This window comes from Oncorhynchus mykiss, chromosome 15, assembly GCF_057628025.1.
Source record: "Oncorhynchus mykiss isolate SJ-2025 chromosome 15, ASM5762802v1, whole genome shotgun sequence".
NCBI classification, from domain to species: domain Eukaryota; kingdom Metazoa; phylum Chordata; class Actinopteri; order Salmoniformes; family Salmonidae; genus Oncorhynchus; species Oncorhynchus mykiss.
In genome coordinates, this window is record NC_143036.1 from 73,712,501 (window position 1) to 73,725,678 (window position 13,178).

Consider the following 13,178-nt stretch of genomic DNA (forward strand, 5'->3'; position numbering starts at 1 on the left):
TACAGTAGTGAGGCTATATACAGTAGAGAGGCTCTATACAGTAGCGAGGCTATATACAGTAGAGAGGCTATATACAGTAGCGAGGCTATATACAGTAGCGAGGCTATATACAGTAGAGAGGCTATATACAGTAGCGAGGCTATATACAGTAGCGAGGCTACATACAGACACCGGTTAATCGGGCTGATGGAGGTTGTTTGTACATTTAGATATGGTTAAAGTGACGATGCATATATGATGAACAGAGAGTAGCAGTAGCGTATGACCGGTGTGGCTGGGTCTTTGACAATTTTTAGGGCCATCCTCTGACACCGCCTGGTCAGGATGCTCTCGATGTTGCAGCTGTAGAACCTTTTGAGGATCTCAGGACCCATGCCAAATGTTTTTAGTTTCCTGAGGGGGAATAGGCTTTGTCGTGCCCTCTTCACGATTGTCTTGGTGTGTTTGGACCGTTCTAGTTTGTTGTTGATGTGGACACCAAGGAAATTGAAGCTCTCAACCTGCTCCACTACAGCCCCGTCGATGAAAATGGGGGCATGCTCGGTCCTCTTTTTCCTGTAGTCCACAATCATCTCCTTAGTCTTGGTTACTTTGAGGTATAGGTTGTTATTCTGGCACCACCCGGCCAGATGACGGTGTTGGAGTTGTGCCTGGGCATGCAGTCGTGGGTGAACAGGGAGTACAGGAGGGGACTGAGCACGCACCCCTGGGGGGCTCCAGTGCTGAGGATCAGCGTGGCAGATGTGTTGCTATCTACCCTCATCACCTGGGGGTGGCCTGTCAGGAAGTCCAGGATCCACTTGCAGAGAGAGGTGTTTAGTACCTGGATCCTTAACTTAGTGATGAGCTTTGAGGGTACTATGGTGTTGAACGCTGAACTGCAGTCAATGAATAGCATTCTCACATAGGTGTTCCTTTTGTTCAGGTGGGAAAGGGCTGTATGGAGTGCAATAGAGATTGTATCATCTGTGGATCTGTTTGGGCGGTATGCAAATTGGAGTGCGTCTAGGGTTTCTGGGATAATAGTGTTGATGTGAGCCATTACCAGCCTTTCAAAGCACTTCATGGCTACGGACGTGAGTGCTACGGGTCTGTGTTCATTTAGACAGGTTGCCTTTGTGTTCTTGGGCACAGGAAACATGGTGGTCTGCTTGAAACATGTTTGTATTACAGTCTCAATCAGGGACTTTTTGAAAATGTCAGTGAAGACCCCTGCCAGTTGGTCAGCACATGCCAGGAGCACACGTCCTGGTAATCCGTATGGCCCCGCAGCCTTGTGAATGCTAACGTGTTTAAAGGACTTACTCACACTCCTTCCGTGGCCTCCGACTGCTCTTAAACGCTAGTAAAACCAAATGCATGCTTTTCAACCGATCGCTGCCTGCACCCGCATGCCCGCCTAGCATCACCACCCTGGATGGTTCCGACCTACAATATGTGGACATCTATAAGTACCTAGGTGTCTGGCTAGACTGCAAACTTTCCTTCCAGACTCATATCAAACATCTCCAATCGAAAATCAAATCAAGAGTCGGCTTTCTATTCCGCAACAAAGCCTCCTTCACTCACGCCGCCAAGCTTACCCTAGTAAAACTGACTATCCTACCGATCCTCGACTTCGGCGATGTCATCTACAAAATGGCCTCCAACACTCTACTCAGCAAACTGGATGCAGTCTATCACAGTGCCATCCGTTTTGTCACTAAAGCACCTTATACCACCCACCACTGCGACTTGTATGCTCTAGTCGGCTGGCCCTCGCTACATATTCGTCGCCAGACCCACTGGCTCCAGGTCATCTACAAGTCCATGCTAGGTAAAGCTCCGCCTTATCTCAGCTCACTGGTCACGATGGCAACACCCATCCGTAGCATGCGCTCCAGCAGGTGTATCTCACTGATCATCCCTAAAGCCAACACCTCATTTGGCCGCCTTTCGTTCCAGTACTCTGCTGCCTGTGACTGGAACGAATTGCAAAAATCGCTGAAGTTGGAGACTTTTATCTCCCTCACCAACTTCAAACATCAGCTATCTGAGCAGCTAACCGATCGCTGCAGCTGTACATAGTCTATTGGTAAATAGCCCACCCATTTTCACCTACCTCATCCCCATACTGTTTTTATTTATTTATTTACTTTTCTGCTCTTTTGCACACCAATATCTCTACCTGTACATGACCATCTGATCATTTATCACTCCAGTGTTAATCTGCAAAATTGTAATTATTCGCCTACCTCATGCCTTTTGCACACATTGTATATAGACTCCCCCTTTGTTTTCTACTGTGTTATTGACTTGTTAATTGTTTACTCCATGTGTAACTCTGTGTTGTCTGCTCATACTGCTACGCTTTATCTTGGCCAGGTCGCAGTTGCAAATGAGAACTTGTTCTCAACTAGCCTACCTGGTTAAATAAAGGTGAAATAAAATAAAACGTTGGCTACGGAGAGCGTGATCACACAGTCGTCGGGAACAGCTGATGCTCTCATGCATGCCTCAGTGTTGCTTGCCTCGAAGCGAGCATAGAAGTGATTTAGCTCGTCTGGTAGGCTCGTGTCACAGGGCAGCTCGCGGCTGTGCTTCCCTTTGTAGTCTGTAATAGTTTGCAAGCCCTGCCACATAAGACGAGCGTCGGAGCCGGTGTTGTATGATTCAATCTTAGCTCTGTATCGACGCTTTGCCTGTTTGATGGTTCGTCGCAGGGCATAGCAGGATTTCTTATAAGCTTCCGGGTTAGAGTCCCGCACCTTGAAAGCGGCAGCTCTACCCTTTAGCTTAGTGCGAATGTTGCCTATGATCCTAGGCTTCTGGTTGTGGTACAGTCACTGTGGGGATGACGTCCTCGATTCACTTATTGATAAAGCCAGTGACTGATGTGGTGTACTCCTCAATGCCATCGGAAGAATCCCAGAACATATTACAGTCTGTGATAGCAAAAGAGTCTTGTAGTTTAGCATCTGATTCATCTGACCACTTTTTTATAGACCGAGTCACTGGTGCTTCCTGCTTTAATTTTTGATTGTAAGCAGGAATCAGGAAGATAGAGTTGTGGTCGGAAGTATGTCAGGCGTGACTTCCTGACTGTTATCCAGAAACACACACAGTAAGCCAAGACAAATGCTGATCGACAGCTGACTGTGTTATATCAGTTTCACTGACAGTTTCATTTGTGTGTGTAGGGATTTTCCTTTTTTGGTTTGTCTCAGCATGAACTCAACAGATTTTTCCAAAACAACAACGATACTGCTTTCCACATTGCTTCTAAATATGAATACACATGTCCACACATCTCTATTATCATATAAATATAAGAACAAAATGTTTGGCCAGTATGCCCCTAACAACCTGGTAACTTGAATATTATGAAAACATTTGGTGACAGAAAGAAAGGAAACATTACAGAAAGGAGATATTACTGCACTGTTGGAGCTGCAACACAAGCATTTCACTACTCACTCACATACATCTGATAAATATGTGTACGTGACCAATAAAATGTAGTTTGATTTGTAAAGGATATCATAAAGGCTCAATGTAGGCTACATATCAATCCATAGAAAAATGTTTAGCAAATGTATTGAAAATTAAATACAGAAATCAAATTTGCATAAGTATTTAAACCCCTGAGTCTATACTTGTAGAAGCACCTTTGGCAGCGATTACAGATTTGCTTTGTCTTGGGTTTGTTTGTATCAGCTTTACACATCTGGATTTTTTTTTCTCTCATTCTTCCTTTTGTCACACTCTGTTCTGTTCTCAAGCTCTGTTAAATTAGATGGGGAGGAGCGAAAAACAGCAATCTTCAAGTCCTTCAATCCACAGATTTTCAATGGGTTCAAGTCTGGGCTTTGGCTGGGCCACTCAAGGACTTTCACATTCTTGTTCTGAAGTCATTCCAGTATTGCTTTGGCTGTATGTTTGGGGTCATTGTTCTGTTGGAACGTAAGTCTTTGCATCAGTCTAAAGTTGTTTGCACTCTGAAGCAGGTCACCATCAAGGATTTGCCTGTATTTGGATCCATTCATTGTTTCTCTGTCCTTGCCAGTCTCCCAGTCCATGCCGCTGAAAAGTATCCCCATAGCATGATGCTGCCACCATGCTTCACTGTAGGGATGGTGTTAGACGGGTGATGAGCTGTGCCTGGTTTTCTCAACATGGTCTCAGAGCATTTCGTATTATTTTGTGCGTATATAAACCAAAACACTCCATTTACTGTGGTATGGTATCTTATTTTGTGGATGTCCATTATCCATTTTGTTTGATATGTTATGAATTACAATTCATAATACAACATGTTTCGAATTTGTTAAATGTATGACATGTCACGAATTACAATTTGTTGTTGCTAACAGCTAGGTGTCTAACGCTAACTAGCTCTAGAGGTTAAGGTTAGGGGAAGGGTTAGCGAACTTGATAAGTAGTTCCAACGTAGCTAAACATTTGTTTCAATGTTGCTAATTAGCTAAAATGCTAAAGTTTTCCGTGATGAGATTCAAACACTCAACCTTGGGGTTGCTAGAAGTTTGTGTTATACACCCACATCCACCCCGACTAATCACCCTACTATTGTTTTTGCCTTAAGAAACTTAACCATTATAGAGGAAATTATTGAATTAACTACCATGTTGTTTAATTGAACATACTATGCTGTTTTTATTTGGATAATTATCCATTGTTATATTTTAGTATAGGCTTGTCTTGTGTGACTTAGTCATGGGTCTGGGCATACAGATAAGAGCCGTTTGGGTGCAACTGCAGTATGTGACATCCTGTTTAACAATCTACAGAAACTTTGATGTGTGAAAACTGTAAGGGAAATATCGTAACGTATTTACCTGCTTTGTTGAATATTGATTGTTGAATTATATGCTTAACAATAGTAAGAGATTTTCATAACTACAAATGCTGTGCTTCTGTAAAGGGATGGTTCCCCTCTAGCTCCCTGCAGCTGGTCTGTGGGTATAGTCAAGGACATGGTGTGAGCCGAGATAGAGAGAGCCTGAGAAACAAAACAAACCCCTATTGTTTCTAATACTTTTTGTTTCTGAGAATCTAAGCCAGGGTACAGTCTAACAACACCCGGTGAACATAACCATAAGATGAACCCAAGTTAGCTTATGATGCCCCGATCTGCATGGGAGGGGTGGAACCAGCCATGACTAAGCATTTTTAGGTCTGCTATATAGGACCACTGTTTTTTCTGTACCGTTGAGCTCTCTGCCTTACACTCAAGAGTGTGAGGTCGACCAGCTTTATTATTTGAATTTCATTGAATTTCATTGAATTTATTTGCAAATTATGGTGGAAAATAAGTATTCGGCCACCTACAAACAAGCAAGATTTCTGGCTCTCACAGACCTGTAACTTCTTCTTTAAGAGGCTCCTCTGTCCTCCACTCCACCTGTATTAATGGCACCTGTTTGAACTTGTTATCAGTATAAAAGACACCTGTCCACAACCTCAAACAGTCACACTCCAAACTCCACTATGGCCAAGGCCAAAGAGCTGGCAAAGGACACCAGAAACAAAATTGTAGACCTGCACCAGGTTGGGAAGACTGAATCTGCAATAGGTAAGCAGCTTGGTTTGAAGAAATCAACTGTGGGAGCAATTATTAGGAAATGGAAGACATACAAGACCACTGATAATCTCCCTTGATCTGGGGCTCCACGCAAGATCTCACCCTGTGGGGTCAAAATGATCACAAGAACGGTGAGCAAAAATCCCAGAACCACACGGGGGGACCTAGTGAATGACCTGCAGAGAGCTGGGACCAAAGTAACAAAGCCTACCATCAGTAAAACACTACGCCGCCAGGGACTCAAATCCTGCAGTGACAGACATGTCCCCCTGCTTAAGCCAGTACATGTCCAGTTCATGTCCGAAGTTTGCTAGAGAGCATTTGGATGATCCAGAAGAAGAGAAGGGACAATCCAGAAGGGAGAATGTCATATGGTCAGATGAAACCAAAATATTACTTTTTGGTAAAAACTCAACTCGTCGTGTTAGGAGGACAAAGAATGCTGAGTTGCATCCAAAGAACACCCTACCTACTGTGAAGCATGGGGGTGGAAACATCATGCTTTGGGGCTGTTTTTCTGCAAAGGGACCAGGACGACTGATCCGTGTAAAGGAAAGAATGAATGGGGCCATGTATTGTGAGATTTTGAGTGAAAACCTCCTTCCATCAGCAAGGGCATTGAAGATGAAACATGGCTGGGTCTTTCAGCATGACAATGATCCCAAACACCCCCCCCCGGGCAACGAAGTAGTGGCTTCGTAAGAAGCATTTCAAGGTCCTGGAGTGGCCTAGCCAGTCTCCAGACCTCAACCCCATAGAAAATCTTTGGAGGGAGTTGAAAGTCTGTGTTGCCCAGCAACAGCCCCATAACATCACTGCTCTAGAGGAGATCTGCATGGAGGAATGGGCCAAAATACCAGCAACAGTGTGTGAAAACCTTGTGAAGACTTACAGAAAACGTTTGACCTCTGTCATTGCCAACAAAGGGTATATAACAAAGTATTGAGATAAACTTTTGTTATTGACCAAATACTTATTTACCACCATAATTTGCAAATTAATTAATTAAAAATCCTACAATGTGATTTTGTGGATTGTTTTCTCTCATTTTGTCTGTCATAGTTGAAGTACCTATGATGAAAATTACAGGCCTCTCTCATCTTTTTAAGTGGGAGAACTTGCACAATTGGTGGCTGACTAAATACTTTTTTGCCCCACTGTATACCAGCCTGTTGGTCAGAAAGCCAAGCTGAGAAATGGTAGTCATCTGATTTTGCTCTGAGTACCATTGTGAAACCCTGACCCTGACTGCCCTGAACCAAACCAGGCCTATGCACATACAAACCTCGCCTACCCCGTACAAATCATTGCCTTCCTGAACCAAGACAAGCCTACTCTGATGACCAACACCAGGTCGACTACCACCGCTAACCAGGACCAGAGGGTTTCTGTATGACTGAAGACACTTTGGGCGCTAACATTGAATTGCTCAGTGGAGGCTGGTGGGAGGAGATATAGGAGGATAGGCTCATATAGGAGGATAGGCTCATAATGACTGGAATGGAATAATTGGAACAGAGTCAAACGTGGTTTCCATATGTTTGATACCATTCCATCAATTCCATTCCAGCCATTACAATGAGCCCGTCCTCCTGTAGCTCCTCCCACCAGCCGCCCTGGAATTGCTCAAATTCTAAAAGCTCAGTTCAGTGCTTTCAGAGGAAGACAGGTACAGACCAGGGTCAGGGAGTGTTCAGGTAGGTGAAGACAGGTACAGACCAGGGTCAGATGTAAGGATCTGGGAGGGTTCAGGTAGAGGGGATGGGGTGAGGGTAAAGGGAGGGAGGGGGTGAGGGTTAGGGGATGGGGTGAGGCTATTGGGATGATGCGAAATGGTAGGGTCAGATGTTTTTACGTCAAAATGAGTGTTTCCCCTTCTGATTCGTGATGGGTTGTGACTACTGTCGTAGTTAATGACTAACTGACCCACTCCACCACTCACACCCATTGGTCACTAGTCCTTCCATACAGACAGACAGAGAGGGGTATTTGACAGGTGTGTGTTCTCAAGGTTGGAAGACATGACAGTGTTCAGGAGCAGCGTTCCGGTACAGGTAGGAAACTCTTAATAAAAACCTTAATAGACACAGAAAAGAAGAGGAGGAAGGGAAGCTCTGCTGAGGTACACAATAGTAGACTTGGTAGACAGAAGATGCTCTTTGGTAAAAGGGGTAAATTGGTAATCAAAAAGAAAGGAGGACCAAGGTACTCTTCAAACAATTAATTACAATGTCTTTATTTGTATGGCATGTTCAATGGAAACAAAGTTTAAAAACTCAGATGCATTTCGACCGCACGGCCTTCCTCAGAGAGTACAAAGAAATGATAATACAATGTTCTCTTTTGAACATATTTTTCCAATCAGCCCTGATTTGAAGAGGGAGTGGTTACAGCATTCATTGGACAACACCCAGTAAGCAATACTATACACATTAAAAGTGAAAAACTGTAGATATGCTATCAACAAATTTAACTCAAAGCTAGAAGCATCAAGATGCCTAGAAAGGTAGTTCTAAGCTTAAATATGACTGGGCAAAGTGCCAAGAATAGGAGAGCCATCTTTTTCCATAGTACATTAGAACAGTGCAAACGTGGACAATAACGGTCCAGACATAGATGAGGGCAATAGTGCAACATGTCCACTAGATGGCAGAAAATGGACCAATCACAACCCGACAGGAAAGAGGAGAAACCCATGATATGGGTTGTTGACTCAGAGAGAGAGAAAGACAATAGTTGAACAGTTTTGAACAAATGAATTCCTTCCAAAATGAAGTAGAAGCAAGAGAGAAATAGAGCAAGAGAGAGAGATTATTATTGTTATTATTATTATATATATTTTTTCAGTTTCATTTTTCTGGCAAGTTCAGCTGACTAGTTCAGCCAACAGAAACGCCCTGCTCAAACAGACTTTCCAAGACAACACTAGAACTCTTCTAAGTCAAGGTAAGATTTTGGTATTACTCATTTATTGCCACTGGGGCCCACTTGTGTTACTATTAACTGACTGTTACACTGACGTTACTACATGATTGTAGCAGGTTTACTAACGAGTTAGTTCTATTAACTATGCTGACGATGTATGCCATTATTTTAGATAATATGGTAACAAAGATGTAGGTTGTTTGTAGAGGTTTGGCTTGGAAATGTGTTTTTGCCTGGTCACATGTGTTGTACATTGAAGTCCACAAGCAAAGGGAGAGAAGGAACGCAACGTGGCAGTTATGAGAGTGAACTGTATTTACGCTGATCAGGGGTGCATTCATTCCGCCGATTCTGTTGAAACATACACACACAATAGTTTAGTGATTTAAAACAATCCCTCGTGTATTTTCCTCTCCTACTTGTCACATGCAGCTGTGTGTCAGTCAGCTGTGTTTCAGTCCGCTGTGTGTCAGTCAGCTGTGTGTCAGTCCGCTGTGTGTCAGTGAGCTGCAGGGATGGCGCACCACGAGCAGAGCACAGCCACTTTCCCAGAACACATCCGCAAGAAACGGAACGGTGAACAGCTGAGTGCTGGGGAGATCCGAGACTTCGTACAGGGTGTCAAGGACAAGACCATCCAAGAGAGCCAGATTGGTACACACACACACACACACACACACACACACACACACACACACACACACACACACACACACACACACACACACACACACACACACACACACACACACACACACACACACACACACACACACACACACACACACACACACACCATCCAGCGACGTGCAGGTAGGTCACAGAGTCACAGTGGGTGGGATGCCAGATAAGGCAAGTTATTATAGGTCTGCAGAGAAGAAGACCCCCACACACTTTAGACTGAGTATAAATAGTCAAGCTCAGGCCAAAACCTGCACTCTACTCTACAGTTGAAATTCTGATCTGATGTGTGTATGTGTGTGTGCGCGTGTGTGTGCGTGCGTGCGTGTGTGTGTGAGTGCGTGTGTGTCTGCATGTGTGTGTGTGTGTGTGTGTGTGTGTTTGCTTGTGTGTGTGTGTGTGTGTATAGGAGCCATGCTGATGGCAATCTGGCTGAAGGGAATGGTAGCAGAGGAGACTCTCGCACTGACGAAGGAGATGATGATGTCAGGGGAAGTGATGTCATGGCCGGCAGAGTGGGAGGGGCTAATGGTGGATAAACACTCGACAGGTGGAGTGGGGGACAAGATCAGCCTGGTGCTGGCTCCTGCTCTGGCTGCCTGCGGCTGCAAGGTACCTGCCTGGATCCACCTGTGTGTGTGTGTGTGTGTGTGTGTGTGTGTGTGTGTGTGTGTGTGTGTGTGTGTGTGTGTGTGTGTGTGTGTGTGTGTGTGTGTGTGTGTGTGTGTGTGTGTGTGTGTGTGTGTGTGTGTGTGTGTGTGTGTGTGTGTGTGTGTCTGACTATCAGAAGCTGTGTCCATAGGTACCCATGATAAGTGGCAGAGGTCTGGCACACACAGGCGGCACGCTCGACAAACTGGAGTCCATCCCTGGCTTTAACGTCTATCAGTCAGTACAACAGGTACTCTCTCTCCCTCTCTCTCTCTCTCTCTCTCTCTCTCTCTCTCTCTCTCTCTCATTTACAAGTTATTAACATGTGATATTGTGGCACCATCCTCAGCTGCATCGAATCCTGGAGGAGGTTGGCTGTTGCATTGTAGGACAGACAGATAACCTGGTGCCTGCTGACAAGGTCATGTACGCTCTGAGAGACGTTACGTCTACAGTCGACAGCCTCCCACTCATCACAGGTCTGCCAACAACAACAACAGCAAACTGGACAACCTTTCAAAGTAGAGAAATGAACATGTGAATAGTGTGTGTGTTCTCTCCAGGCTCTATCATCTCTAAGAAGGGTGCTGAGTCTCTGAGTGCCTTGGTTCTGGATGTGAAGTTTGGGAATGCAGCTCTCTACAAAGACCTGGGCAGTGCCAAGTCACTGGCCCAGTCCATGGTAACCCTAACACTGACACCTGACCTTTACCCCATTCTTGTTTGAATGTCTGGAGGGCCATGTTTTCATGGCCATGTTCTCCTGCCTTGTACTTGATTGATCAAATAAGGTTGTTGATTTAGTTAGGAACTCAACTGGTTGTCAAGTCTGGAATAGAAAGGACATAACACAAAGCAGACTCCTGACCCTTACCATGACCCCTGACCCTTACCAGACCCCTGACCCTTACCTTGACCCCATTCTCTCCTGCAGGTGACAGTTGGGAACAGTTTGGGGATCCGTACGGGGGCGGTGCTTAGTCGTATGAACTGTCCTATTGGTCGCTGTGTGGGGAACACTCTGGAAGTGATGGAGTCCCTGGAGTGTCTAAAGGGAAGGGGGCCAGACGACATACTGGAGCTGGTCACAAGTCTGGGTGAGGAATACACACACACACACACAAACACACTCAGTGAATTGGTTACTTTGGACCAAAACCAAGCAGACCAAGACCTAGTTAGAATGTCAGTTCTGCTCGGGCTTAGCTACAGTCTCGATACAGAAGCTGTGGACGTTCATTACCTTCAAATTCAAGTCAATATTCTGTGTGTGTGTGTGTGTATGTGTGTGTGTAGGTGGGCTGCTGTTGTGGATGATTGGCCGTGCAGGGAGCCTGGAGGAGGGTAAAAAGGTGATCGCTACAACCCTGCAGAATGGTGCAGCCCTGGAAAAGTTCCAGAACATGATGATTGGTCAGGGAGTAGCCAGTCAGATCGCTGCATCACTCTGTTCAACCAACGCAGACTACTACAGCATCCTGAGACGGGCACACTACCAAACAGAACTGGAGACACAAGGCCATGGTAACACACACAGGCACAGATTAACAAATGCAAATGCGCACGCACACACACACACACACACACACACACACACACACACACACACACACACACACACACACACACACACACACACACACACACACACACACACACACACACACACACACACACACACACACACACACACACACACACACTGCATGACTTTGTCTTTTGGTGTCTGCAGGGACAGTGCTGGACATAGACGGCATGGTCATTGCTCAGGTGCTGCACAGGTTGGGGGCGGGACGTTCGAAGGCCGGAGACCCTGTCAATCACAGCGTGGGGGCGGAGCTTCTGGTGTCTTTGGGACAGAAGGTGGAGAAAGGTGAGAACTCTCTGACCCTGTGTGTGTGTGTGTTAGGGTGTGAAGGGTGTAGGGTCGGTGTCACCCTGATCTGACTCAACCTTTGCCCTCTGACCCCAGGGCAGCCATGGCTGCGTGTCCACTACGAGACTCCGGCGCTGAGTGCAGAGCAGAGACTCAGTCTACAAGGGGCGCTGACACTGGGGCCCGTCGACCAGCTACACACACAGCCACTAGTGGCAGAAATCATACTGCCATAGTGACACAAATCTACTCTATGTTAAAGCTTGATTTGGAGATGACCTGCCTTTGGGAATCTCAGTGTTTTATTTTTAAAGAATGTATAGTTCAGAACTAAAGCCTCTGTGTCCTGCTCTTCACTCTCAAAGTCCTCTCTGATTCACCCATATAAAGTCACAACGTTCTGTGGAGACTAAATAGATTTTAACCGTTTCCAGTGAACTGCTATGAATCAGAGTATTGTTATCCAGGAAAACACACATTAAGTCAAGACAGATGTTGATTTACAGCTGAGTTTCATTAGTGTGTGTGCGTGTGTCTGTCTGTCTGTCTGTGTGGTGTGTGTGTGTGTCTGTCTGTCTGTCTGTGTGGTGTGTGTGTGTGTGTCTGTCTGTCTGTCTGTGTGGTGTGTGTGTGTGTCTGTCTGTCTGTCTGTCTGTGTGGTGTGTGTCTGTCTGTCTGTCTGTCTGTGTGGTGTGTGTGTGTGTGTCTGTCTGTCTGTCTGTCTGTGTGGTGTGTGTGTGTCTGTCTGTCTGTCTGTGTGGTGTGTGTGTGTCTGTCTGTCTGTCTGTGTGGTGTGTGTGTGTGTGTCTGTCTGTCTGTCTGTGTGGTGTGTGTGTGTCTGTCTGTCTGTCTGTGTGGTGTGTGTGTGTGTGTCTGTCTGTCTGTCTGTGTGGTGTGTGTGTGTGTAGGGATTTTCCTTTTTGGTTTGTCTCAGCATGAACTCAACAGATTCTTCCAAAACCACAACGATACTGCTTTCCACATTGCTTCTAAATATGAATACACATGTCCACACATCTCTATTATCATATAAATATAAGAACAAAATGTTTGGCCAGTATGCCCCTAACAACCTGGTAACTTTAATATTATGAAAACATTTGGTGACAGAGAAAGAAAGGAAACATTACAGAAAGAAAGGAAACATTACAGAAAGAAAGGAAACATTACAGAAAGAAAGGAAACATTACAGAAAGAAAGGAAACATTACAGAAAGGAGATATTACTGCACTGTTGGAGCTGCAACACAAGCATTTCACTACTCACTCACATACATCTGATAAATATGTGTACGTGACCAATACAATGTAGTTTGATTTGTAAAGGATATCATAAAGGCCCAATGTAGGCTACATCTCAATCCATAGAAAAATGTTTAGCAAATGTATTGAAAATTAAATACAGAAATCAAATTTGCATAAGTATTTACACCCCTGAGTCTATACTTGTAGAAGCACCTTGGGC

General features: G+C 45.0%; 1 protein-coding gene across 1 annotated transcript; it reads left to right on the forward strand.

Moving 5' to 3' along the window:
- The first annotated feature begins 8,389 nt into the window (after window positions 1–8,389).
- Window positions 8,390–12,913, forward strand: tymp (thymidine phosphorylase). The gene is made up of 10 exons (XM_090201122.1): window positions 8,390–8,527; window positions 8,939–9,160; window positions 9,597–9,799; window positions 9,990–10,088; window positions 10,188–10,317; window positions 10,402–10,520; window positions 10,773–10,935; window positions 11,135–11,362; window positions 11,571–11,711; window positions 11,811–12,913. Exons 2-10 carry the CDS (start codon window positions 9,022–9,024, stop codon window positions 11,948–11,950), a joined length of 1,362 nt encoding a protein of 453 aa, XP_090057248.1. The 5' UTR covers window positions 8,390–8,527; window positions 8,939–9,021; the 3' UTR covers window positions 11,951–12,913.
- Window positions 12,914–13,178: the final 265 nt, after the last annotated feature.

Bases quoted from the DNA above. Each gene is read 5' to 3' on its own strand.
- tymp (XM_090201122.1), top strand. From the start codon at position 9,022: ATGGCGCACCACGAGCAGAGCACAGCCACTTTCCCAGAACACATCCGC. The intron at 9,800-9,989 runs GTACCTGCCTGG...CTGTGTCCATAG, and splicing joins TGGCTGCCTGCGGCTGCAAG to GTACCCATGATAAGTGGCAG. The intron at 10,089-10,187 runs GTACTCTCTCTC...CACCATCCTCAG, and splicing joins TCTATCAGTCAGTACAACAG to CTGCATCGAATCCTGGAGGA.